Source organism: Megalopta genalis, chromosome 3 (assembly GCF_051020955.1).
Source record: "Megalopta genalis isolate 19385.01 chromosome 3, iyMegGena1_principal, whole genome shotgun sequence".
NCBI lineage: Eukaryota > Metazoa > Arthropoda > Insecta > Hymenoptera > Halictidae > Megalopta > Megalopta genalis.
Window position 1 is genome coordinate 31,088,566 of NC_135015.1, and position 26,601 is coordinate 31,115,166.

The 26,601-nt window shown below is 50.0% G+C and overlaps 1 protein-coding gene across 3 annotated transcripts in view; it reads right to left on the reverse strand.

The window, feature by feature from the left end:
- Positions 1-26,601, reverse strand: part of LOC117218201 (ras-related and estrogen-regulated growth inhibitor) — a 101,127-nt gene that overhangs the window by 45,885 nt on the left and 28,641 nt on the right. For all 3 annotated transcript variants that reach the window (XM_076520592.1, XM_033466416.2, XM_033466418.2), the window contains one exon: positions 19,412-19,488. In XM_076520592.1, coding sequence (XP_076376707.1) covers positions 19,412-19,488 — 77 coding nt within the window. The remainder of the gene's footprint in view (positions 1-19,411; positions 19,489-26,601) is intronic.

Below are 26,601 nucleotides of genomic sequence, written 5' to 3' on the forward strand. Positions count from 1 at the left end.
CAATTACCGTCCGGTCACGAGGCCAGAGGTGCGCGCACGCCTGCAGCCGTCGCCGCCGCCTCCTCCTCCTCCTCCTTCTCCGCCATCCCCCTACCCGAAAAAGATTTATTTCGAGCGTATGTATGCGGATGAAGAACAATGCGAGAATTGGGGAAGTGTGCCACGAGAGGCTGGTAAGGCCCGCCGGAACGCACCTGGATCTCGCAGCGTGGTGCATCCGCGAGAGTTGCACCGAGGACCTCGCCGCACCGCGCCGCACCGCGCCGTGACGGCGAATGATTTCTACACGGCGACCGCAACGAACGACTGCAGCATTTCGGTGTGCTACGCCTTTCGAAACGTAGCGTGTTCTAACATTTTCCACCGACATTTTATCGCAGATCCAAAGAACTTCTCCGTGTTCAGAAATACAGTAATGTCTCTCTAATCGACGCTCGGATTGTCCAGAAAAATGGACAATTTAGGGAGAAGAGAGACGATTATTCGATCCCTGCGCCTCGTTTTCATAGTTGTTGAGAATCGGTAATTATAAAAACGAGGCGCAAGACTCAAATTAATCGTATCTCTTCTTCCCAAATTGTCCCTTTTTGTGTACAATCTGAGCGTCAGTATGGGAGACATTACTGTATGGAACAACTGTTGTGGACATCATTCTGTAGGCTCCATCGTGTTTTCTCTGTTGATTCTGATGATTCTTGATCTCTCTCTCTCTCTCTCTCTCTCTCTCTCTCTCATGTCGATCGTCCGTTAGACTCTATCAACCAGAATTTAAGGCATCTTAGTTGATACTACTTCGCAACGTTATCATAGTCTATAGAGATCGATCGCAATAATTCGATGAGGAGAGGTTAGCGAGTATCAACGAATCGTTTAGCATGCGGCAGTCATCGATATCGAGTCGTGTCGGATCGGATCGGATCGATCTTGCACACAGAAGAAGTGCATATCGTCGGATCGGGTCCGGTGATCCGCGGCATAAAGAGCTCCGGCTCGCGAGGTCCCATTCCCTTAATCAATTGTATTTTAATCGTCGCCGATTTCGTAAGTGCATTCCCGGTGTCCCGGTATCATAATGCGATCACGTAGCGCACCGACACGCCGCCGCGTCCACTTGATAAGCCGTACGTGCCACCATTAGGCACACGATAATTTTATTTACCGGGTTCCCTGGGTCCCCTTGTACGGTACCTGGCGGGTTGGGTCTTTGCCCGTGAGTGCCGGGACGAGATAAATGATGTGAACGCACTCTTACCGCTCATTTGCATCCGAGAAGGATACCAGCGGAGGCCGCGGGCGGTTCCGCTCGGCTCGCGTCGGCTTCGATCGGCTCGCGTCGGCACCGGCGTTCGCCGTTGCTCCCATCGGGATCGGGATCGGGATCGGGATCGCCGCCGCCAACGCCAACGACAACGAGAACAACGCGAACGACGAGGATCGCGGACGACTCGGCAATGATTTATTCCGACTTTAATCCTCGGCGACGTTGAGATCTCGATGCCGATGCCGATGCTCTCCGCGCGACACGTTGACAGCCGGGTTCCCGGCGGGTAGCGATATTTATGAAAGTCAACTCAATTTTCAAACGGCCGCTGATGTAACGCGGAAGCGAAAGTCGCTAACATTTTGCCGAGCCCGGCAAAAAATGTTGAAGCTACCTCCTCTCGGCTGGGTAGCGCGCACAATGCTCCTACACAGCGAAAGCCGGAGATCCCGGCCCCATCGATATCGAGATGCAGTTGCGCCGTTGTTGCTGTTCCTGTTGCTGCCGTTGCTGATATTGCTGCTGCTGATATTGCTGCTGCTGCTGCTGTTGCTGCCGTCGTCGTTGTTACTCGCGATGTTAGCGCTGCCTAGTTTCACGGATCTCGCCCGGATGTGTGCGCACCCGGCCGCGGCCCTCCCGGAGACCTATCGTTCGCGGGTCCCCTGGGCCTGGCACGATCGATCACGAGGATCGCGGTAGGTGTTCCGCGCGCCACGGTATAATAATAACCGACTAACAAGGGCAGCCAGAGTTCAGGTAGGCGCTCTCGAGAGGAATCGAGCACGTAGGAAATCGAGCAACAAACGGGTAGGTGGCTGCCGGCTCGGGTCCCGACCTCGTCCTGCCACGATTAATATTTCCATCGTGCATTGTTCCTCGTCACGTAAATCTCCCCGGCGAGATAAGACCGTGGCTTTGGAAACCGTTTATAAGGTCGATTTGTATCGTTTGCGCCGCGGACCCGGGAAATAGAACCGACGAGCCGCGCGCGACTCCGCCACCTACCGCTTCTACCCGCGCGGCTTATCTTCTCGAGGAAGAGGGAAACCGAACTTTTTTAACCGGGCCCCGATCGAACGATCCCTGCCACGGGCGACTATTGCGCAACCGCTATTGAGCTACCTGCAGAATCGCGGTAATTTCTCCCAGGAATGTTCGGGGCTCGGAATTGAAAACGGCAGATCCGAGAATACCGAGTCGCGATTCTTTCGGGCCTCGCGGCTCGTTTTTAGAGAAAAAGGCAGCGATCAGAGCATGCCGGTGTACATTAATTTCGTTACTAACTTTTTGCCACGTTTCGACGGCAATTCGGAAGGCACGTGCCACGATTCGACGGCAATTCGGAAGGCACATGCCACGATTCGACGGCAATTAGGATGGCACATGCCACGATTCGACGGCAATTCAGAGGCCAAATGCCACGATTCGACGGCAATTCAAAGACCAAATGACACGATTCGACGGCAATTCGAAGACCAAATGTCACGATTCGACGGTAATTCGGAAGGCACATGCCACGATTCGACGGTAATTCGGAAGGCACATGCCACGATTCGACGGCAATTCAAAGACCAAATGACACGATTCGACGGCAATTCGAAGACCAAATGTCACGATTCGACGGTAATTCGGAAGGCACATGCCACGATTCGACGGCAATTCAGAGGCCAAATGCCACGATTCGACGGCAATTTGGAAGGCACATGCCTCGATTCGACGGCAATTCGAAAGGCACTTGCCACGATTCGATGGCAATTCAGAGGCCAAATAGCACGATTCGACGGTCGTACCTAGCACCTTGCAGCTTAGGCGTAGGACTAGCACAGGGAAACTCCCAGTAACCCGACATTTTTCGGGAAGATTAGGAAGACCAACGCCTCCATATTCGGCAGATTTTGCTCGAGATCTTCGTCGCGAGCCCAAGCAAGATGGGGTTAAAAAGTAGCCGCGGCCGATTGGCTCGCGGCGAAAGGATCACGAAAGTTGAATGAAATCTTATTCGCTGCGCTCTAGCGGTCGAACCGGCGCGTTCCACATTGTTCAATTTACAACCGCCCTTTGATCCTTTCGCAGCCGTCGAAAGATCTACAACGATCTCGGTCTACAAATTACGATCGCTCGCGACGGCGCGGTGCGGCGAGCAAACAACGAAGGAAAGAGAGAAACGCGACCTCGGGCTCGCCTGGAGGCTTCTAATCGAGTGCAAAAAAGAAGGGTGAATGGTTCGAGATCGACCGGCGAGGCGCGGCAAGGCGAGGCGAGGCGAGGCGCGGCGAGGCGGCTGTGTCGCTGGACTGTTTGCGGAACACAATCGATGATTAATGATCCGGCGGCTCGGCGGAAGAGAATTAATTAAGTCCTAGAGGCCGGGACAGCGCGGGAATTTACATCGGTTGGCAGCGAGACGCGTTGCGAGAAACATGCGAGTAACATCCGCGGAGAATTTATTGCTGAGGGGTCCTCTCGCGTGCTTGTGAATGCGGCTTAAGGCGCGTGCTGCTGTCACGGGGATCGCCGCAGTGACAGCCGGCACGGTGACTGTCTTCATTGGTGATTGACATCACGATCGCGCGGGGCGCGCGGCCGCGCGGCCGCACGGCCGCACGGTGTTCCGCCGCGTACGCGACGGTCCGGCACAAAAAGAGCTCCGTCGCGTCGCGTCGAGGCGAGACGAGGCGAGCCGAGTCGCGTCGGTCTCCTTTCGTTTCAGCATCCACCACGTGCCGGCCGAGCCGACGCGACGCTTTTCTTCGCCTTTTGCGGCGCTGTATTGTGAGAGACAGTGGAAAAAGGACCGACAAGCCCGCCGTTTGCCTTTTATTTTCCTTCCCGAGACTTCCATTTGCATTACCTGGCCAACAGACTCCGGCTGGAAGGAATCTCGGTGGGAACGAAGGTACGGCGAATTGAAATAGCTCCGCGGATTATAAGCGTGGGTGAGCCGAGACTTCCTGTGGACAGTGTAATCCGGGGAATATTTCCAGAAGAACGCGATTTTATGCGGATAAAATGTTCGGTTGTGTCTTGCGGGGGATACGTTGCCGGGAAGGGCACGTCGAATTCGCGTAGTTCCACGGATTAGCGTGGCCGAGGCAACACCTCCGGTGGACGTTAATCCGTGGAATATTTGTTACGATATCCGTCTAAGTACGATACGATGCCGTAAACGCCTCCGTGTTCCGTCGAAGAAACCGACGCGATAGTTATTATTAGACCGCGGGTTTTACTGGATTTGTGGCCAAAATTGAGTAGTTACGATTTCGCGCGGACAATTTCTATTTTGCAGAAAAATCCGCGGTCTAGTTGTCGCGTCGTGAAATCTTCTTCTACCGATTACTGTAACGGATAACGATAAGATGATGATAATTAACACTTTATCGTCCGGTCGTGGTTGAGGCTGCCACTCAGTAAGGACTGGCTTAGTCGCGCGCGCATTTGCTCCCAGTACCGGCTAAATTTTCGCTATTCATTGTGTTGTGCTTATTCCTTTAAAAATAATAATAAATAATAATATAATTATTATAATTATAATTCATAAGGATATGGGGAGGTCAGCATACAGGAGGTCAGCTACTAACAAAACAGTAAAGAAGCGAAAACCGTCGATAGCTAAAAGTCGATTAATAGGCTATCGGTCGATAAGCATTGGCAATCGAAAAGCCGATTAATAGGCTAGCGATCGATAAACATTGGCAATCGAAAAGCCGATAAATAGGCTAGCGGTCGATAAAGTGTTAAGAAAGATAATTATTGTTGGCGACGACCGCTTGGCTCGTCTACAATTGCCAATACGCTATCTACAATTTGATGGCACAAATTAAAGGCGAATGCATACTCGCGACCGAAAGACAAAGGAGCCGTGTGCGCCTAGAAGCCGAAAGACAGAAGGTGTAGCTAAGATCGACAAGAACTGTCTCTCACGCCGAAGTTTTCACCGTTGGATAAAAATGGAAGGACCGGTGACTCACGTGACAGATAAAGATTTTTCCACCGACTGTTGTCTCGATGAACAAAGAGACATCGAGTTATCTCGATTCGCCGAGGCAACGGGACAGAGGCATTCTTCTCTAATAGCAACAAACGCTTGCTACCTCGAGCTGCTACACTGCCAAGCAAAAAGCTATCGGTATTTCTCAATTAGAAAACTGGAATTAATTTCTCAGGCAGCGCACCACGAAACGAGTTGCAACAATATCGTTCTGCCGGCGGATCAAACAAAAGAGAGGAACGCGACTATCGTATCTCGCGTATGTCAAAATCGTTGAAGAAAGTCAATTTCCATTTCGCTTGACTTTCTATTCAGGAGATATCAATCAAGCTACCGAACTTAACAAGATTAATCGAATTACTGCTAAAGACCGATATAAAAAGACCGTTCGTTCGTTCGTTCGAAAGGAGAGTCTGCGAGACCGCGATATCGTGCTTTTGGCGAGGAAAGTCTCGCGTTTGGTGTTCCAAAGCGGCCGTTTAGGTGGAAGTTATCCCGCGTGATGAAAGTACGCTGCGTCCGGCTCGAACAATCCGCGTTTCGTTATTACCGCGTTATTTTGTTTCGCGCAGAAATCACGACGGTGAAAACCGCGGGGACCGACGAGGAGGTCGTCGCGGTTAGGTTTCGATCAACTCCTGGAGAAAGAGAAGAGGGTCGTGGTTTCAAAATGGCCGTCGATGGACCGCGCAGGAGCACATGTAATGAGGTGAATCGAAACTGCCTACCGCATTTACGCGTTTACGCGACGATCGACTCGACAGAGACCTAATTACGGAAATCCATTTTTCCCCTGTATCCCCTGTCCCTTGCAAACGATCTCGAACAAAAAAACCGTAAAGAAAGATCGCAAATAGAAGATTGTACAGATTTCGTGCCGACATTTTGATAGAAGAGATAGAAGAGAGACAATGACCGATGGCCGATGAAAATGATTCTGCCGAAACGAGTTCTGCAGCCTGTGTACAGTAATGTCTCCCTTACCGACGCTCGGATTCTCCACTAAAATGGATAATTTGGGAAGAGGAGATACGATTATTCGAGCCTTGCGGCTCGTTTTTATAATTGTGGACAATTTATAACGGTAAAAATAAACCGCAAGGCTCGAATAATAGTATCCCCTCGTGTACATGTAATACAGTAATATCTCCCTAATTGACGCTCAGATTGTGCACAAGAATAGACAATTCGGGAACAGAAGATAAGATTATTCGAGCCTCGTAGCTCGTTTTTCATAGTCGTTGACAATTCGTAACTATAAAAACGAGGCCGCGAGGCTCGAACAATCGTATCTCCTCTTCCGAAATTGTCCATTTCCGTGGACTATCCGAGCGTCAATTGGAGAGACATTGCTGTAATTACGGCGCTATCGCGGTTCGATTAGGCCGGGAAGAGCAGGGCCGCGTAAAAATGGCCGGGTCCGGTTATCTGGACATTTGTTTCCCGGATCGGTGACCGGCGAACGAGGATCGGCGCGACCGGAAAGCTACGATCGCAGGGGCTATCTTAACACCTCGAGCGAAGGCTCCCACCGGGCTCACCCCGCTCGCCCTCCAGCCGGCTGGAAAGTCGCTAACAACATCACGCTCATTGAGCAATACTGAATGGACTCCGGCACTTTAGCCGAACACCGGTATCTCGACACTGACTTCGCATTTAACGCACTCTCCGCGTTCACCTCGACCCACGGACACGCTCCGGCACGCTCGACGCCTCTCCTTCTCTCGTTCTCGCGCGTTCGGCCAAGCCGTGCGCCGTGCCATGCCATGCCGCGCGGTGCCGTGGCCGCACCGTGAGACTTCCATCTGGCAGCGGAATCGATATTCGCGAAAATAAACGCTACGTGGAAACGCTAGGAAATGGATAATTCGGTAGATTAGACCGCGTTCGGCCGGACGGGTTATGCGCGCTTTAAGCGGTTACGTCCCGCTAACTTCCCCCATAAACATCCCGTCGAAATGCCGGGGTCCGCTTCGAATGGGCTTTACGCGCCGCTAGATACGCCTAGGGAATCCGTATATCTGCGGGCCGTATCTGCGCCGGCCAATGAATGGATGCGTTCCCCGCCGCGGCCGGATAATTGGGAAGATTGTAACCGACGCGACGCATGGGTTATGCACTTTACCGGCCGTCTCGAGCGCTCCCGCTGCCTGTGCGCCCATGCCTGCGCGCCCATGCCTTTGTCCCGGTCGGGTCCCGCAGCCTTTCGCGACGCCTGCTGCCGAGACTGTCCACAGTTTACACCGTAAGTCTGCGGTCTACGCTATCCTCCGTCCCTCGGATTTTTTACGGAAATTTTTGGCCTCGATGCTGGCGAAATTTAGCATTTTTATCGTAACAGAAGTCGGTGTACGAGTTTGATGAAAAGAAAAATTGCTTCGATCGTATATCGGTCGAACGTTGATTTGTGTTTTAAGAAAGAACAAGATTTCAATGTTTTCCAACAGGAACTTTGGGTGCACACGGTATCGCCGATGCGCTTCGTCGTCTGGCAAATCGTCGTCTCCCAGTCACTATAATCTATGAAACAATGCTGCGCGGTGTGCTCGAGTGGCGCAACCGCGAGTTTTTCACGAGCAGGCACGGTCGATTCACCGTGGATCGTCGTCGATTAATAAAAAGGTAATTGGCTCTTGTTGTTCACTGACATTTCGAGTTGACAGGGATAATGGCGGTTTTAAATTCTTGAAATTACGCTCGGCGTGCCGTTGAGTTCCCTCCGCGCGGCAATTTAGAGTATAATGCACGGCGAATTAAAATTCAGTACATCGATTCTCCATCGAGATTAACCTTTTAATGAAACGATTTTTTCGAATTGCATTTTACAAGGCACGTGACAGCGCGAATGCGGCATAAGTTGCGCTATACAATGCGCGCGGATAACACGACGCGGAGCGGAGTTCGAAAGCCAATGCTGCGATAAGCAGAAACGACGAACGATGGTGTTAACTCTCACATTTTTTTCTCCGATCGCCTACCAGAAATTCGAACGCATTTATCGGCGAAGTAGCGAGCGACGCTTTGAAGAAAATATAAAACGAACCGATTTTTCTCGCGTGGAAGCACTGCTTTTTCATTGCTCCGTAACATCCTGTGCACACAATAGCTTCACAGTTTATCGAATCCGCGATATTAATCAAATAAAACAAATATAATACAATTGATAATTGTATAACTATTAACACTACGCCGTCAGGAGATCTTAGATATGATTCTTTTGTTTGACGCCGGCATAATAGCTTGGAAATTTTAAATTTAAAAAAAAATTTCGAAGATGGCGGTAACATAAATTCCTGAAATTAAGATACGTCATCCAAGAATTTTCGTACTTAATTCTCAGTTAAATAAGCACAATGCTATAGTTAGTTCGCTGCCTTTTAACACCCAAGAAATATAGCTCAAATGTTATTTCAGTTTTTTAAAATGACACCAGCGTGGTGCCACCGGACGGCATAGTGTTAAAATTTCAATGAATAAAATACAATTTAAGTCGCGGGATGAGACGTCTTAGACCGGAAAAAAAGGATTGAAATAAATCCCGAACCCCAGCGAGAAGTGTCGAACGTTAGTCCCCTCGTAATCCTCGATCGGCGTCGAGTAACTTTTCACTTCGAGAAAGTGCAAAATTCGTCGTCGCCCGATATTCGAACGAAAGAGAGAAACGAGATAAAGAGAAAGAAAAAGAGAGAAAGAGGGAGAGAAAGGTGGGATGAAGAAACGCGGTGAGAAACGCGAACCGAACGAGTCGAGTATAATCAAGAGCAGCAGAGAAACCATGTTCTACATTGATTTCCAAGTTGTCCCGAACCGAAACGATCGATCTTCCTCGATCTTCCTCCCAGCGAGAAGCGAGGCGTTAAAGAGTTAGAGATAGAGGCTCGCGCCGAATCCCGGGCCGCGGTTTCTGGTTCCGCGGGAATGCGCCCAACCGGCGTCCGCGTAAGAACAGGATCTACGGATATCGATATCGATGTGGATCAGTGTGGCATTGGTGCGCTAGGCAGCCAGCCACGGCCCATACACGGGCCAGAGATCGTTAAACCCGCTATCCGACAGCCGATACTTTAACTCCTTTGCGCCGCGCCACGCCGATATATCGCGCGCCCGCTAGAAAATCCCCATTGTAAACGGTACACCAGTGGCCTAATCTCGCCCGCGCCTCGTATTTCCCTTTTCTATACGGGCTCATTAACCGATCTCCTGCACGTGCTGCGGATTTCGTCAGGTGCCGTTTCCGCGTTAACAACGTCCGCCGCGTTTCGGCCGCGTCGAGGGATTACGCGATCACGCTGGCTCGATTTAGCGTTAAATGTATAAGGGTCGACTATCTATCGAACGAGAAAAATATCATTTAACGAACCCATCGCGTTGAACCGAATCATTTGTGTACTTGCGACGCAACGCGTTGCTCCGCTACCTTTTTTATAAAAATTAAAGCTCGAAGATCGCCGCATTTTTATAGTTGCCGATCGTCAACGATTATAAAAACGAGACGCGAGGCTCGAACAATCTCAGCTCCTCTTATTAATCGCTCGAGGATCGTCTCGTTTCGCCTCGTTAATCGCTCGGAATAATCGCATCTCCACTTCCCGAATCGTCCATTTTGGTTCACAGGCCGAAGGAAAATTAGAGAGAATTTCACGCATCCGTAATCTGAACAATTTTGAGAAACGGTTCGCGCGGAAGGGTCTGTGCAAATTATTGAATGAAACACCGGCACTCTAACGACGGCCGAATTTCCTCGGGTGCCGGACGGTTCCAGTCGCGGGATCGATAAGAATCGTCCGATCGGAGGGTCCGATAGGCGAAGGGGGACGGCGGGGACCGATCAATCGATCGACGATCGCGGGGACCGGTCGCCGGATCGCGTACATACAAATCGGTGGCACGACCGGCTTCCTGTATCGCGTTATTTATTGAATCTATGCGGTTAACGGTGCACGGGTCCCGTCCCGGCGTGTCCGCGCGCCGGAGGAGACGGTCTCCCGACGCGCGGCCATTGTTTATGCCGCGAGCCGCGTCTTGCGCCGCGCCGTATGGTGCATGTCGCAGCCATTGAAACGGCGTTCCACGAATCTGTGAAACGCGCGGCATGGGACCGAATCGACTCCGATACAAATAGAATCGCGACGCCGCGCGCGCGCGCGCACGTTGCACATCGTGACTGCTTTTTATTCGCGGATCGGTTGCAACTAAATCGACGCGCGAGACCGCGACGCTGCAAATTGTTTCGCGCCGGCTCGTTGTCGCGCTCCCGCTGCTTCGGATTCTTTCCCGCCGGGGCCCGTTCGTTCCTTTCTCCGTCTGTGCTTTCACAATCGCTGTCATACGCGGCTACTGTATCTCGTAATTAGACGACGCGATCTTTATTTTGCACGGACATTCGCGGCCCCCTGATAACATCGACGGAATTACGGGCGCTCGGTGTTCTCTCGTCGACCGAGTGTGCCGTAAATCGTTATTAACACGTTCCGTGCCGAGCTTTTTTACTCGAATCTTCACACTTTGATATTTTACTAAAACTTGATGTATTACGTGCAATTATTAATTCTCGTACACATAACAACGTAACAAAAACTTATCAACGCCCATTCTTGCGGTGGAAATTGATTCTTCGGTTCTAAATTTCTTGTAAACAATTTGTTCAGTTCACTAAGTAAACATGCAAGCGTGTACCATGGATGGTACACGTGGCACGGAACGTGTTAATCCTGGTATCGATGCTCAAAATTCACTGCCGCGTTCGCCGATACGCCCGACGAGTAAATCGATCGAGAACTATTGGGTTGGCAACTAAGTAATTGCCGATTTCAGTTATAAATGACTCTCACTCCCATTTTTATGATATCCGTAAATGTTATATTATAAAATTATTATTATTATTATTATTATTATGTTATTTTTTATTATCCCTGAAGGTTAGCAACTGGACAAATTGAATGCAGCGGTCAAGGAAAAGCGACCAGAATTGGTCAATCGTAAAGGTGTCATTTTCCAGCAGGACAATGCTAGGCCCACGTCATTGTCCACTCGGCAAAAATTGATGGATATTGTTTGGGAATTGATGTTACACCCACCATATAGCCCTGATCTCGCGCCATCGGATTACCACTTATTTCGATCACTGGACAACTCCCTTCGTGGTAAAACTTTGAATGACGATGACGCTGTAAAATCTCACTGAACTCAGTTTTTGGCCGAAAAGGATCAGACTTTCTACGAGCGTGGAATTTTCAAGTTGTCGGAGAGATGGCAGAAGGTCATCGAACAAAATGGAAAATACATTACAGATTAAACTTCGTTCCAAGTAAAAAAAATTTTTATTTCACTGAACAAATCGGCAATTACTTAGTTGCCAACCCAATATATTCGGGAAAGCAGAGATCTGCGACGATTTTACCGTTGGTCAACAAGAACGCGCAGAATCAATATCAACCAATTTTAATCTCTCAGCTGTGGACAATGTGTACACGCGTCGCAAGGAAATGGCAATTTTGCATCTTACGACAAGAATGCTTCTCCCACGATTTACGTTGAAACGCTTGCGAAACGTGTTCATAAATTTCGCACAGCCTGGAATGATTCTGGAACAGGCTTGCTGCGCTCGGTGCGATGAAATCGACCGTTGACTTTGAGACTTTTAGACCGAGTTTACGCCCGAAGGATCGAAACTACGGAAGAATCGAAACGCGATCGAGATGACAACGACTTCGAGAGACAAATTAAAGGCGGATGCTGGCTAATTGGCGCAAAAGTGAAATGAACTGAGCTGCGTGGAACGCGGTAACAAACGAGCGATATAAATCTTCGAAGACAACGGTTTCTTAAAAATAAGTCGAAAGCGGACGGTCAACAGAGTCAACGTGAGAGTTGAACGAACTACGGCCGCGCGGATCGAAGGTACGGAGCGAACGATAACGATCGAGAGTGATCCGCGAGCCGGCGAGAAACGTTGGTGAATGAACGATCGGTGGATCGGTCGAAGCCTCTCTCGGCGGGTCTCGCCGAAAAAATCGTTCCGATCTCCTCGTTGTTGTCCTCGTGCCGATCCGAAACGCCCGGTATAACCGTCCCGGTCCGCGGTTCGCAGCCTTTTAAGCGACAGGTGCAAACATTCGGTAGGGGTGGTGGGGCGGCGCAAAAAAGGAAGCCAGTAATTGTAAGCCCCGGGTAGAAAAACCAGTTTGCTAAAAACAACCTGGGCTCGATCGTGTCTTGTTGCGGGGCTACCGAATAAGACGGGACGAGTCAGTGTACCGTGAGTACGAGCCGCGTATAAGGAATACGGTTGGATTCCTTTTCGAGACGAGAGAATGTATGTAGGCCCGTGCATACAGGTGCGCGCGCGGTGTAGCCGCGCGGCGGACGACCGATGCTGTTACTTTTTCTTCCTCTTGTCTCTTTCTTCTGGTCTGCCTGTTTCTCTTTTTCCCCCCTCCTTTTTTTTTTGCTTCTCGTTTCAGTTCTTTTTCCTTCTCGTTTAATCAGCTGGAACGAATCTCGGTACTTAACCGATTCCCGAAAAATCGGGCTAAAAGGGGACGCGCCGCGCGCGGGATCGGCGATCCCCGATTCTCGGATTCGTTGGACAACCGGGTGAACCTATAATGGCCGTTCGATCGGTTCTCGGTAAGGCAAAAAACCCGGGTACAGTAATTTCTCCCTAATTCGCGCTCGGATTGCGCGCAAAAGTCGACGATTTGGGGAGAGGAGACACGATTGTTCGAGCCTCGCGACTCGTTTTTATGGTTATAGATCGTCGACAACTATAAATAAGCATAAGAAGTATAATAGAATAATCGTATCTCCTGTTCCCAGACTGTCCATTTTTGTGCACGACCTGAGCGCGAATTAGGGAGAAATTGCTGCACAATGGAGTGTCGAATAAGTTCTGCTAGTCGGATCTCGCTGATCGTAAAACAACGCAAGCGAGCATGAAAAATGTGCGCGAAAATATATTCTTATTCAACGTTTACGAGGAAATCGAGTCGCAAAGTTCATCGAGCAGGTCTCCAATTAGTATTCGCACGAAACGGTAAGTCATACGCAGACACGTCAGCCAATTCCTACTCTACTTTTTCCGCCGCCTTCCCTCCTGTACCATGGTGTTATCTGAGATAGAACTTCGACCCTATCTTTATTAAACGCGATATTTATACGCTTATTTCCGCTTATTTATTAATATCGACTATATAAGTTTCTACGAAGATCAGCAATTCAGCGACGCGTTTTCGCTCATCCTCGAGCGATTGGAAAAAACACCCGGTTCTGCAACGCGACGAGTAAATTACACAAAGAACTATTAAAATCGTATCACAGCAAAAGGATCTTTTGCTCGACGAAGCAACGTTTCGTCAAATTCCGATTTTTCTCAAACGAGGCACAAAAACGAGCGAACCGATTTACACGAAGATCGCGGTAATATCGAAATTGAGTTCGGCAATTCCATGAGAGAATTGAGTTAACCTGCACGTGCACGTGACCGACACAGCGGTCGAAGCGTTAACGTAGACGCAACTCGAGCGATGCAAATAAGAAAAGAAGCGGCCGATAAGAGGAGAGAAGAGGAGAATGGATTGCGGCGCGGCGGAAGCCGATCAATCCTCGCTGAAGAAAGCGTCAAAGGCATTCCGCGGGACTGTTCTCGGTAGCGTTAAAGGTCGTCGACACCCGAAAGTGTGCGAGATGCCCCGAAAAAGGAGCACCTGGAGGATATGTCGGACGCGTCTCTCGTTCTCGGGAACGGAGCGGATGGCGCGGCGCGGCGCGGCGTCGCTCATTTGAACCAGCCTGACCTTACTTAACCCAAATCTCCGCGGAATCGGCCAGTTTCAGGCCGATCGTCCCGACCTGACCTTCCTTAACCCGATTCTTCTAGAATACGGTTACGAAGCGCACGCGAACGTCGAAGCGGAAATCCTACGACACGGCCCGTTAGCCGCGCGTATTTGAATTGAATAACGATCGCCTTTAAATTCGTATCTAGGCGACTGTGACTGCACGCGCGAACGCTAGCACACATCGATGCGCGGAGACCGACAGAGAAAGAGAGGAGAGAGAGAGAGAGAGAGAGAGAGAGAGAGAGAGAGAGAGACGGAGGATCGTGGCTGAGGCCGCGTTCACGGATCGCTGTGTTCACCTGTCGCAGGTAGAGCGGAATCCTCATTGAGATTCTGCCGTGGTCTTTTTCTATTACCGTCTCGGCGGCCATTGTTCTACCCGTCGTAAATTATTGGCAACGGTTGCTGGTCGAATTGCTCAAAAACTGTGTGTAAATCACCGGGTATTAGAAGGTCGTCGGAACGATTGTTCGACCGGTGTTCCCTGGGATACATTTGTTGCTTGATAAGACGAGATCCGTGTAATTTGTACAACGCGTTACTTCGATCGCATGGGCTATCGTTGATCTTCCGATTTCGCCGCACGAAGAACCGCATCCGCATTTCAGAGAAAATTAGGAAACTCCGGAAGCGAGATCAAAGCAATCGATTCACAGCAAGATTCTGATCACAGAAATTCGAGAATTTGTATTCTTCGATCTTATAAATCCGAAAACCGATAAGTTGCATCGGGCATCTAATTTTTAGCGCGTTCCCCGATATCGCGAACCAGGATAATTAAAAATTGTACGCGATCTGAATCGGGTCTTTCGACTTTATAAATTCGTGTACGCGTTAACGCTGCGTCGCGAGCATGTTTTATCAACGAGAAACGAACGAATGAATTCTGGGATTTTACAATATATCCAACGAAAAAATATATTTACATCGGGGCATCGTTCGCAAGTTGCCGCGCGTTTTCATGAATGAAAATGATCAACGGCGGTCGCTGCGCGTATGTTAACTTAAAGTACACATCCGGCCGACTGTGACCCACCGTATGGTTTAGCTAATAAAATCGGCTGAACGACGTTTAAGATTCATGAGAACCGGCATCGCATAGAAATCAAACTACGACCGGCCAGGTTTCTAATATAAATTTAAATTAGAAAACTTAACGTTTCAGCCGCGCGCCGAACTTATTCCCGGGTTCCGACGACAGTGAAACAAAACGAAAAGAAAAAGAAAAAGGAAAAGAAAAGATCGTTTTGCAAACAAACGCGCTTGTAACAATGTTAAAGGCGTATCGGATTGCGACTCGTAAAGTCTGCCCGAAGCATAACATTTTCGCTCACGTGCAACGCGCGCGTTGCAACATCGGAAAGTGAAATAATCTTAATATCCCTTGACCACGCGGAGTTTGTTTATACTCTGCCGAAGCATTCGAAAGACTGAATCACCGACGGAACATCGAGCGCACGGTTTCGCAAAATACACGGGAACAACGTTGAAAAACGGAGCGATACAAGCTGCCGATAATCGTGCTTTTCTGCATCGGGGGAACCTCGAATATTGATCGGGACGAAACTTTCGATGACATTGATCTTACGATGTGCCAATAATATATAATAATATATAATAATATTTTATATAATATATATAATATTATAATATTATATATAATATATCTATATAATATTATAGTTTTATATATAATATAATAATAATATATATATATAATATTGTATATATTATATATTATATTATTATTATTATTATTATATATATATAATATTATTTTATTCGTTCCGAATCGCTCGCAAAAGAGTCGCAAAACAGCAACTCGATGAAACTGCCGACGAAGCATGAAAACCTGTTGACGTAGACCCCGAGTCAACACATAAAGAAACTGCGCTAAAATTCTATAGAACGGTATCCGCCGCTGTCGCGTAGATTTCTCGCGCGGCGGTGAAAAAGAAATGTGTTATTTCGCAGCGTCTTCGGCGAGGAGCCTTGAAACGTTCGCTAGCAAAGTGTCTGGTCCCTCGAAAAGCCGGCTTCGAGACGGCAGCCGATTGCGAAACGCGTCTCGTCGTCGCATGCCCAGCGAGCAAATGATTCATCGTGACTTTCACAATGAACATCGGTCTAACGCCTGCCTCGAGCAGAGGCAGAAGCAGAGACAGAAGCAGAAGCAGAAGCAGCGGCGGAAGAAGAAGAGGAACAAGGAGGAGGAGAAGAAGAAGAAGACGAAGAAGAAGAAGAAGACGAAGAATACGACGACGAAGAAGAAAAAAAGGAGCGTCTCCCGGTGTTCGCGGCGGTTAGAGTCCGCGTCCCCGAGCCCATAAACTGAAATAGTCGTGTTTACAGCCGTCCGAGGCAGATAAATATAAAAGGCGGTACACAGCGGCGAGCGCGCTTCTACGCGCGAGGAAAAAATGCAAAAGGAAACGGTCGAGAAGAAACGCAGAAAGAGAGCCGGAGAGAAGGATAGGCAGGCGCGCGCGCGCTCGCGTTCGACGCACGCCCTCCGGGAGCCTCGATACGTTTCTAACGGCAAGAATTATGCCGGACAAGAGTACATAAGGCAACCGGCTAGAATGCGGATTTTGTTGGTCGCGTTGTCCCTGACACTGATCGCTGAAGATGTCCATCCGCGGCTCGGCGAGGCGCGGGCTCGCCGATCGGAGACTTCGACGCGCGCACGGGACGCTCGCCGAGCCGCGGCGTCGCGCGGCGCTCGAAAACAGACCGTTTAAGACGGTTTTTATCGTCTCGAAGTCCTTCGATATTTTTTCGTGTCTTGGCGGACCGCAGATTTTACGCGTTCGTGGCAGAAACGAGTAGCTTAACACGTTCCGTGCCACGTGTACCATCCATGGTACACGCTTGCATGTTTACTTAGTGAACTGAACAAATTGTTTACAAGAAATTTAGAACCGAAGAATCAATTTCCACCGCAAGAATGGGCGTTGATAAGTTTTTGTTACGTTGTTATGTGTACGAGAATTAATAATTGCACGTAATACATCGAGTTTTAGTAAAATATCAAAGTGTGAAGATTCGAGTAAAAAAAGCTCGGCACGGAACGTGTTAAATATATAAAATTGCAAAGACATAAGGAAGAATTTAATATCTCGTTGTTACACGATTTTCAGCCGATCGAAATTGCTGAATAAATCGACTGCATATTTTCATTTCTGTTTCCTAGAGTCGTCTTGTGAAATCTCTATTTTGCATAAAAACATGAACTGCATTGCTACTACGTGGACAGGCTAAGGGAAGAAGAATGATCGTATCTGCTATCCCCAAATTTACCATTTTCGTTTACAAACCGAAAGAGGAAATTGCGAGGAATTTCCTGTGCATTCTGTGTCGGGAACCGCGGGCAAGAATAAACAGCCGTATAACAGCTTCTCCGCAAGTTCCAAAAAGTACAACGCCGGAGTTCGAAGCTGCCGGCACATACGTTTCTCTTTCGCATAACGATCAGCCGAGCTTTACGCCGAATCGTCCCTTCGTCCCGCCGCATCCGGCAACAGTCGGCAGCAGCCGGCGCAACGATTCTCATTATTGGGCGGCGAATGTTTGCAATACGCGCGGCGGAAGTTGTTTACGAGCGGGCCGAATAGCATTCCGGAGTTGAAAGACGAAAACGAAAGTTCCACGAAAACGGTCTCCCATGCGAGGGATCGATAACCAAAAAATCACCGGCCGAGGACCATGTGGGCAGAGAGCACCGGGAGGGGCGGCAGAGGCGGGCAAGGGAAGAGGTGTGCACGCTTGTTATTTTCCCTGTACGGCTGACGTGTGACAGACGTGGCCCTTAAGGGCCCCCATCGACTGGCCGCCTCGGGGCCCGAACGAGAAGAAGATATATTTAGACGGAGGGGGTCTCTCGCCTCGCCAGGTATCCAGCACGCACGGAAGGTGCGCTGGAAATTCGCTGGAAAGATGGAAAGTGGGAGAGGAGAGGAGAGGACGCGCGAGCGGAGCGGAGCGGCGCGGAGACGCGCGATGCCCGGCGTGGCAGCAGCGTGAAACAGAAATCGAAGCCGACGATCCCGTTGCAAGCGTGGATAATTTACAGCCGGTACGGAACGCTCGCGACTAGATATAACTCACGCGGGCAAATCAGTCTGTCAAATAAACGCGCGGCCGTAAATGTACATTTTCACCGAGCGGCGCCGCGTCGCGCCGCGCCGCGCCGCGCCGCGAGTCGGCCGTGTCCGAGTGAGATTTTAACGGCAATCTGTGTCATGTATCCATCAATAATCCGGGATCATTAGGTGGCGAGGTTTCCGCGGGAAAAAGAACGGCCCGCCGATAATCAACGGGCAACAAGCCGCCGCGGAGTTCTCTCCTCGTTCCCGAGCCGCTGTCACGACCGAATGAAAGCCTTCAATCTCTTCGACACCGCGGGATAATTCATTGATACACCTAACAGTTCAGTTTTCACGCTCGCGGCCGTTCGACCGCGAAAAACTCGGCGTTGACGCTCGCGGCCGAGCGTGCCGTTCGCGCGTTTTCGGAGAAATTGCACTTGCGTTTCGGATGTCGCCGGCGGGACGCCGCTGAAAATCGGACGTCGCGCGGCGAAATGGGGGCCGCCGATCGCGAAGAACGGCCGTATCGTTCGGCGAACGTGCCGATTCCCGAGCGTGAAAGAAGAGCCACGGTCTACCGAATCCGAGACAGTCGCCAGAACCGTGGAAGACCAGATTCCTTGTCGGTCGGTCGCGCTCAAGCGGACTCGCCACCCCGCGAGTAGCTTTCGCAGGAAAGAAAGTCAATAAGAGCAGAGCCTGGCGTTAGGATCTCCCTGGCCGTTTCCCATTACCATAATCTCGTTTCGGCCGAGAGAAATTAACGGCCTGACACGAGAAAGAGAGAGAGAGAGAGAGACGCTACGGTACGAGACGCGAAATTCAGACTAAATGCGGCTCTTCATCTCCGAATAAAACTCTCGACAATTGCTCTACAGTTTCGTACACGCAGGGCCCGCCAGGCCCTTCAGCCTTCCCGGCGTCTTGCCTAGCCGATTGCGAAGTCTCGCGACTAGAATCGCGCTGGGCCCGCTGTCAAATAGCTGTTCTCGCGGCACGAAACCGATTCGTTTTGTTCGAGTAGTTATCCGACAGTGGTCCCAGTGCGACTCGAGCCGCGAGACTTCGCGTACAGCTCGACAAGACGCGGGGAAGGGTAAGGGGCCCGGTGGGTCCCGCGTATACGGAACTATAGAACAGCTGTCGGGAGTTTTGCTCTCAGACGGTCACCCGGCTTAGCGAACGAGCGAACGAACGAAGTGGCTAGACCGAAGATCGGGGAAGAACTTACCTCGCACCTGGAAGTGTCCAGTATCTCGACCTCGGTATTAACGTTATCGATGGTAACACTGTGCCGGTACAGGAAATCTGTAACAGAGTAGAATGAGATTATACTGACGCGTTGATGAACGATAGCCGCGAGAAAGAGAGAGAGAAAGAGAGCATTCCTGAATCGCTATCGCCGCGGACGGTCTACAGGGCTAGCGAAAGGAGGCCCGCGAGAGAAGACGTACGAGCTCGCTCGGCAAGGATAATGAAATCGATCCGTCAGTCCTCTTCGAGGATCGGGAGAGATCTCGCCGGCCGGTGGACGAGTAATCGGTTGGATCTAGCCTAGCGTCCTTGGTCCGGCAGCCGATCCAACCGGCGATAACTGAAACTGAATACCGGCCCGAGATCGATCTAAGAGCAAAACCCGGCCGATATTAATGTCGACGCGACGGTGAAACGGCCTGCCGCGCGGCCGGCCGGGCTCGAAAATCCCTGTTAATTCTTGAAATCTCGTTCTTCCGCCGTGCAAGCTTTTTTCGCGATTTCTCGTTTCGGCTCGCTTCCCGGCTAAGGCGACGCCAGACTTCCTCCTCGGCCGAGACGTGTGCCCCGACGTGATTTACGCCCGCCATTTGTCCGCTGTCTTCGGGCCCGGGGTTCGCGCGCGAAACGATCCCGGACCCGGACCCTCGGACCCGCGACGCCGCGATCGCCGGCCGTGCAAATCGAAGCTCGCGATACGGTCGAGAGTCGTCCCGATCGGCTACGGAAAAATAGTCTCTCGCCTTTCGTCTTTCGCGGATCGTATCTGTGCGCGCCGGTTCCTCTCAACGAAGCTCGAAAAGATTCGTTCCAAAATGAACAAACAGTAAGAGATCACGTTGAACAAGGACGAATCGGTGACACTGACAACTGGACTGATTTTATGTCTTCGCGAGAGACACACGGGTAAATTACAAAGCTGTAAGCACGTTGCTTGGACTGCAGAACATTATTACAATATTTAATGAAATATCGTCTAAATTGTGTAACCGAAAAAATTGATACAGCAGAGGATTCTACAATTATCCGAAGCGCGTTCATCACGGCAGATACTTTTGAGAGGAATATTGCGGCGGGAGACGACGGCCACGATGTTTCCCGCGAATAGAAAACGCGGCTAATGCGCGAAAGTCCTGGACCAGTTAGTAACGACAATTCCGATTTGACGCGGTGACGCCGGGCGTCGCGCCGCTCTGTCATTACGCCGGTCGCTGACAATGACGTACAACTTTCGCCAATGGAATCGCTATGCGACTGCAGCAGCCCTTAGGGAACCCAGAAAGCCAACCTGTTCGAAAATGTATCGAGTTCGAACCTGGTCGTCGATTTATCGGTACGCGAAGCGTCCCACGGATTTCTCCTAAACGACGAGAGCACGTTCCGCGAAGATCGGCGACCTTCAAAAATGTTACGTAGATCGTCTCCTGTGAAACGGTGCGTCTGAAACTGGGTCGTCGCGATATCAATTTCCAAGCACAAATCGGAGCAGAATCGCAGAGACTAGCAGCTCGGTGATAACCAGGCTGCGGATCTTTATGCAAATTAGATGAAAATGTAGAGGCTGGTCTTCGAAATCTCGCGAAATACAGTAATGTCTCCCTAATTGACGCTCAGATCGTCCACAAAAATGGACAATTTTGGAAAAGGAGATACGATTGTTCGAGCCTTGTAGCTCGTTTTATACAGGGTGTTCCAAGAATGTCTCGTAATCTGGAAATGGCGGGTTCCTCGGATCATTTGAAGCAACTTCTTCCTTTACGAAAATGTCCTCCGAGGCACCGTTAACGAGTTATTAACGAAAAACAGTGACCAATAAGAATCGAGTACGGCTGATGCGAGGCGGCCCAGCCAACCAGCGCACGAAGCCCAGTTCCGCTCATTGGCTCGGTCGCGCCAGCCGAGCTCGCCTCTCATTGGTCACTGTTTTTCGTTAATAACTCGTTAACGGTGCCTCGGAGAAAATTTTTTTAAAGGAAAAAGTTGCTTCAAATGACCCGAGGAACCCGCCACTTTCGGATTGCGAGACATTTTTAGAACACCCTGTAGTTACGAATTGTCAACAACTATAAAAATGAGCTACAAGGCTCGAATAATGGTATCTCCACTTCCCAAATTGTCCATTTTTCTGCACAATCTTAGCATCAGTTAGGGAGACATTACTGTACGTGCTGGATGATAGAAGCAAAATATTTGATAACGGCGTGACTGCGATAACGACAGCTGGGAAAACGGTGTTCGAAACCGAAGAAACGAATGCGCGTCTCGGCAGAGGGAACGATTCGACAGATTGGAGTCGCGGCACGGTAGCTGCTAGGGAAAAATGCGAGGCAGAGAGAGAGTATAAGCAATAAACGGGCGATAAATAAACACATAAACACCTCGTCGAACGCCGCAGAAACAAGCAAATAAGGATGCTCGTTATATTAGCGAGCCGTTACGCTCGAGAAAGTTTTATTGCCGGACAATACCGATGGGGAAGCGATTTGAGCAACCGTTGCGCCGAGCAAATTTATTGCGTTCCCGCTGAAAAATCGTGTGCTCGCTGGACGAGAGGGGGTGGAGGGATCGAGTGGGGAGAGCGGGCGAGGAAAGAATTTCAGTGAGCGAGAGGCGTTTTAAACGACGCGCGTACAAGGGCAGCGGAATTCTTTGGACGCTTCGATGCGCCGCGGATTAACCGATCGGGCCGGGCTGCACATTTTTCGGAGTCCACGCGGAGTCCTTTTCTATCTTTTTTATTTAACGAGAACGCAAACCAGTTTTCCTTCGACGCGTTGCAAACATTCTACCGCATTTCGCCGTAACGAACTCGTCGGTCCGACCGAGATTCCGCCATTGCGCCGATTTTTCCGAGCGGCGCGCACGCGATTAATCGGAATTATTCGAGCAGCGGTATCGATAACGAGCATGATCGACGTGTCAAAGCCCGCGAGGGCGGCCCCGCCCGCGCGCATTGCTGGCTCAATTCTTCACACCCCTCTGCACGGTCGCCGGTCACCGATCTTATCCGGCCGATCGAGTCGAACCGACGCAAAGACGTCGTCACGTGTACAGGAGGCCGCGCCGTGGCGCCGGGCATTAATTAATTTTCAGCGGAAATTGCGGATAATCGCCGGCGAATATAACCAGGAAGCGGATAATCGATCGCGTTGCGGCAATCGCGCCGGGATAATTGCTTAATCGACCCTTGGAGGTTCGCGTCGCCGCCGACGACGACGACGACGACGTCGACGAGAACGGACGACGGTGTCTACGCCGCCGGCGCAACGCGATAGCCAATGCTCCGTGACCACCGATGAAAAACTAGAACAAACCGCGACCGATACGCCGTGAATGTTCACTTAGGCGCGTCCATTGCGACAATTATTTTCTGCTCCACATAGGCCGCGGTCGTCGCGTCGCCCGTCGCCGGTCGGATCGCTGCGAACCCGGCCAGGAAGCATTTACGGCGCGATCGAAAATTCCTGATCCGAGACAGGGGGGAAAACGACGATCCAGGGAGTATCGGTTGCCGAGGAAGAACGTTATTACAGAAGAGATTTTCCATACAGGAAAAACTTCTTATTCAATTTTCGACGGGATAATCGAAGGCGATCAATTGCTGCTAATCCTTGGTCTATCGAGGATCCGGAGATCGGACGAAGTCCAGCGAACGATGAATACGATAAATTGGAATTCTCTGTCGCGCATTAGTTGATCTTAATCGAATTTCATTGGCAGAGACAATGGCGTAAGTGATACGGATGTTCGTGTTCTTTGTTTCTTTAAAATGTAGGAAATATGCATAGCGTGTTGCTAAATTGAGCAAGCATTGTTCTGAACGTGTCAGAAGGTGAAGAGGAATTCAACGAAAAGATAGGAACAATCTTCCGAGCTAGGAAGATTATTTAACGCGTACAGTAATGCCTCCCTGACTGACGCTGAGATTATCCACAAAAATGGACAATTTGGGAAGAGGAGATACGATTGATTCGAGCCTTGCGCCTCGTTTTTATAGTTGTTGAGATCGGTGATTATAAAAACGAGGCGCAAGACTCGAATTAATCGTATCTTCTCTTCCCAAATTGTCCATTTTTGTGGACAACCCGAGCGTCAATTAAAGAGACATTACCGTATTTGTCAGCGGTGTTTCGAACTGTTCAGCGTCGAATCGCCGATTTTCCCGGAACAAAGGGGAACGCAACTAAGATTTTCGTTTCTAAGACACACGCGCTAATCACCGTTTCACCGGTACACACCGTTCGGACGCGGATAACGTATCGGAGAATCTATAATCTAGAAGATCGATGCTCGGAGGAGAGAACGTCGAAGAGCAGGAGACACGTTAGAGAATCGTGAGATCGATCGCCGGCGACACCTAATGGAGCAGATAGCAGCATTCCGTATCTGATTCCCTTTCATGCAGGCTTATTCCCATCGTTTTCCAATCAATCACAGGAAAGGTTTATCTTAAATCGCGGTTGAACGCAGCGCCGCGGCCGCGGCCGGGCCCCCCGGCCCCGGCCCCGGCTCGGGCCCCGGCTTTCCTACAATTGATTGCCGTTCCCGAAGAACAACAATCTTCGCGAGGTAGAAAGTAATGGTCAATCAGGGGTACCGGGGCCCGCGAATTAAATTTGATTTCTCGAAGCCGGGAGGAATGAGGTCGATGATCTATGGCAGTGAATAGGTAATGACGACCGGTCGGGGATCGAGGATGATTGCGCTATCCCTTGTGCAGCCGCGGCACCGAATAATCGATATTTCCCTCTCGTTCGTTCCCTCTCCGCGGCCCGAGCACTTTGCGATTCTTTCGATTTTCGATTAACAATGCAAATCTCTTTCACCGGCGCTCGTTGCGTGGAATAATTCCAGACAATGATTTAGAAAGCGAGGCTTCCTGCCCTCCGCCGTGTCCCGTACACCGACGCTCGTTTCGTGGATGGGAACGTTTTGTCCGCGGTCCACGGTGAAACACAGGCAAGAGATTAGATCGTGCATCCCGATCGCTCGATAGATCACTCCGCGGATCGATGGATCACGTGTACCACCGTTATACACCGGACGGATTTCGAATGTCGGGATTGGGATACTTATTGCCGGGGACTACCCCTCGGCGCGCCCCTCGTTTCGCGTTCCAGCGTCTGCGATTCTGCTGAACTTTCATCCTTTCGATTCTCGATCGCATCGTCGACGGTTGTTTAATCGTCGTTTTCGTTCTGTAATCGACTCGTTAAAACAACTGTTTCTACTATACTCGTGCGATTTGGAAGCCGATCGATGCAAGTCCATTGAAAAATGGACTTAAAATTAAATTTTGGTGAAATGCGGATTTTGCAAATCGGCGAAATAACAATGTCGCTAATAACCGCAATTTTTATCACAATATGGCAATGCGTGCATCTGATAAATAAAGTTATTATTATTATTATTATAACGCTGGTAGGTACGCGTATAAAAGAAAACTCCCGAGTGGCAAGGGTTGTCCAGACGAAGAAACGAGAGAAAAATGTCGACGCGTTTTATCGAAAGCTCAATTCCCCCTGGACAATTTCTGTTTGGTCGTTCGGCGGTCGATATCGTTGCCTCGCAGAATGTCTCAACCGATTTCGAACCGGCAGAAAACGAAGTGCAACGCGCAACAAGAAAACTTAGTCACCTACGGTTCGCCGTGTAAGCCGAACAGTCGCGATACACAGGTATATGATTACCTGTCGAATAAAGTCGTCCTGTTATTCTTACGATCATTTATCCCGACCGTCCGATCCCAGAAACCGTATCCACCCGAACTAACTGTACCCAACACCCACCGTTTCGACGGGATCGACACAAAGCCAACATCGCCCGGCCGGTTAGTATCGCGATAACTTAACTTCATTACGCGTATCGGTGCCCGCCGACGAATTACTCTTCGTTAGACGCGACAGTATCGGCCGACAACGCGGACGTATAATATTCCCGGAAAAGCCTAAACGGCGAATAAAGCTCCGGTTACACCTTTCGTCGACGGAACTTTTTCTTTCCGCGATGTCCCGCTTATGGAAGCGCCGATCTAACGGTACGCAACAGTCGGCCGAGATCATGCGCACCGTAAATAGATCGCGGCGACCGATCTGTATCGAATTCGCGCGGCAACGATTTCGACGAGAATTCGATATGATATAGTTCTCGATAAAATCGGTGGGAGTTGGAGTCGTTGTCTCGACGTGTTCACGTTCTCCTTGCAACTTTGTCGCGCCGACAATTGTAAGTAAAATTTGAAGCGGTGAATTTTCTCAAATCCATTTTATATATATATATATATAGTTATTTATTTCCCTATAATTTAGTCTACTTTATGTATACATATATTCACGTTCCGTGAATATACACCAATATATTCGAATAAGTTCTTAATTACTAGCTGTGGATTTTCATTGTATTCGAGGCAACGATCTCTCAATTATCCGCGAATTCTCCGATGGTGATTTATTAAAATGACGTACAGAAAAGCAGGAATTCCCATAAAGATCCGCGAACTAATCATTCCTACGCTATAGATCCTCGCGGAAGATAAAAGATCTTCGTGGGCGTCTATCGCGCGAGAAAGTTGCCAAATATTTTCGCATCGGTCCATTGTCCGCTACTTTGCATAGCATTTGTTCCGTAATTCGAGGCATGCCGGGAGCCCGCGAGCGAGTAGGCGTGCAGATAAGCGAGCAACATTAATTAAAGTATCTTTGTTTTCATCTGCGCAGGAAAAAGCTACCGGCGAGCGGCGAGCGGCGAGACTCTGAGACACACCTGCCCGAGCGTCGCGATTTTTCCGCTCGCGGATATCCGCGAGCCGCGGCGTCATAGCTTATGCATCCGCGAGCCAGCACGGCAATTATTATGGCAAGGTAGCCTACATGAGTTATGGGAGAGATCTGCATTCTATGGGCCCTCCCCATAGGCTCTATTTCATATCGAGTGTTTAAATCTCCGCCCTCTTCGTAGACCGGCGCTGCACGCTATTCTTTTTCTCTCCGCCTGTCTCTCGGCCCGTCTCTCTCGTTCTCCCGCCCCGGTGTATTTCTGTAACCGCTAGAATGCCCTCGAGATCTCATCGTATCGCGGCGAGGCGCCATGATTAACATTTTTTCCGGGAACCCTTGAATTAGAGCCTGACTATCGGTACCACGACCATTTTCCCCGTATTTCTCGTCC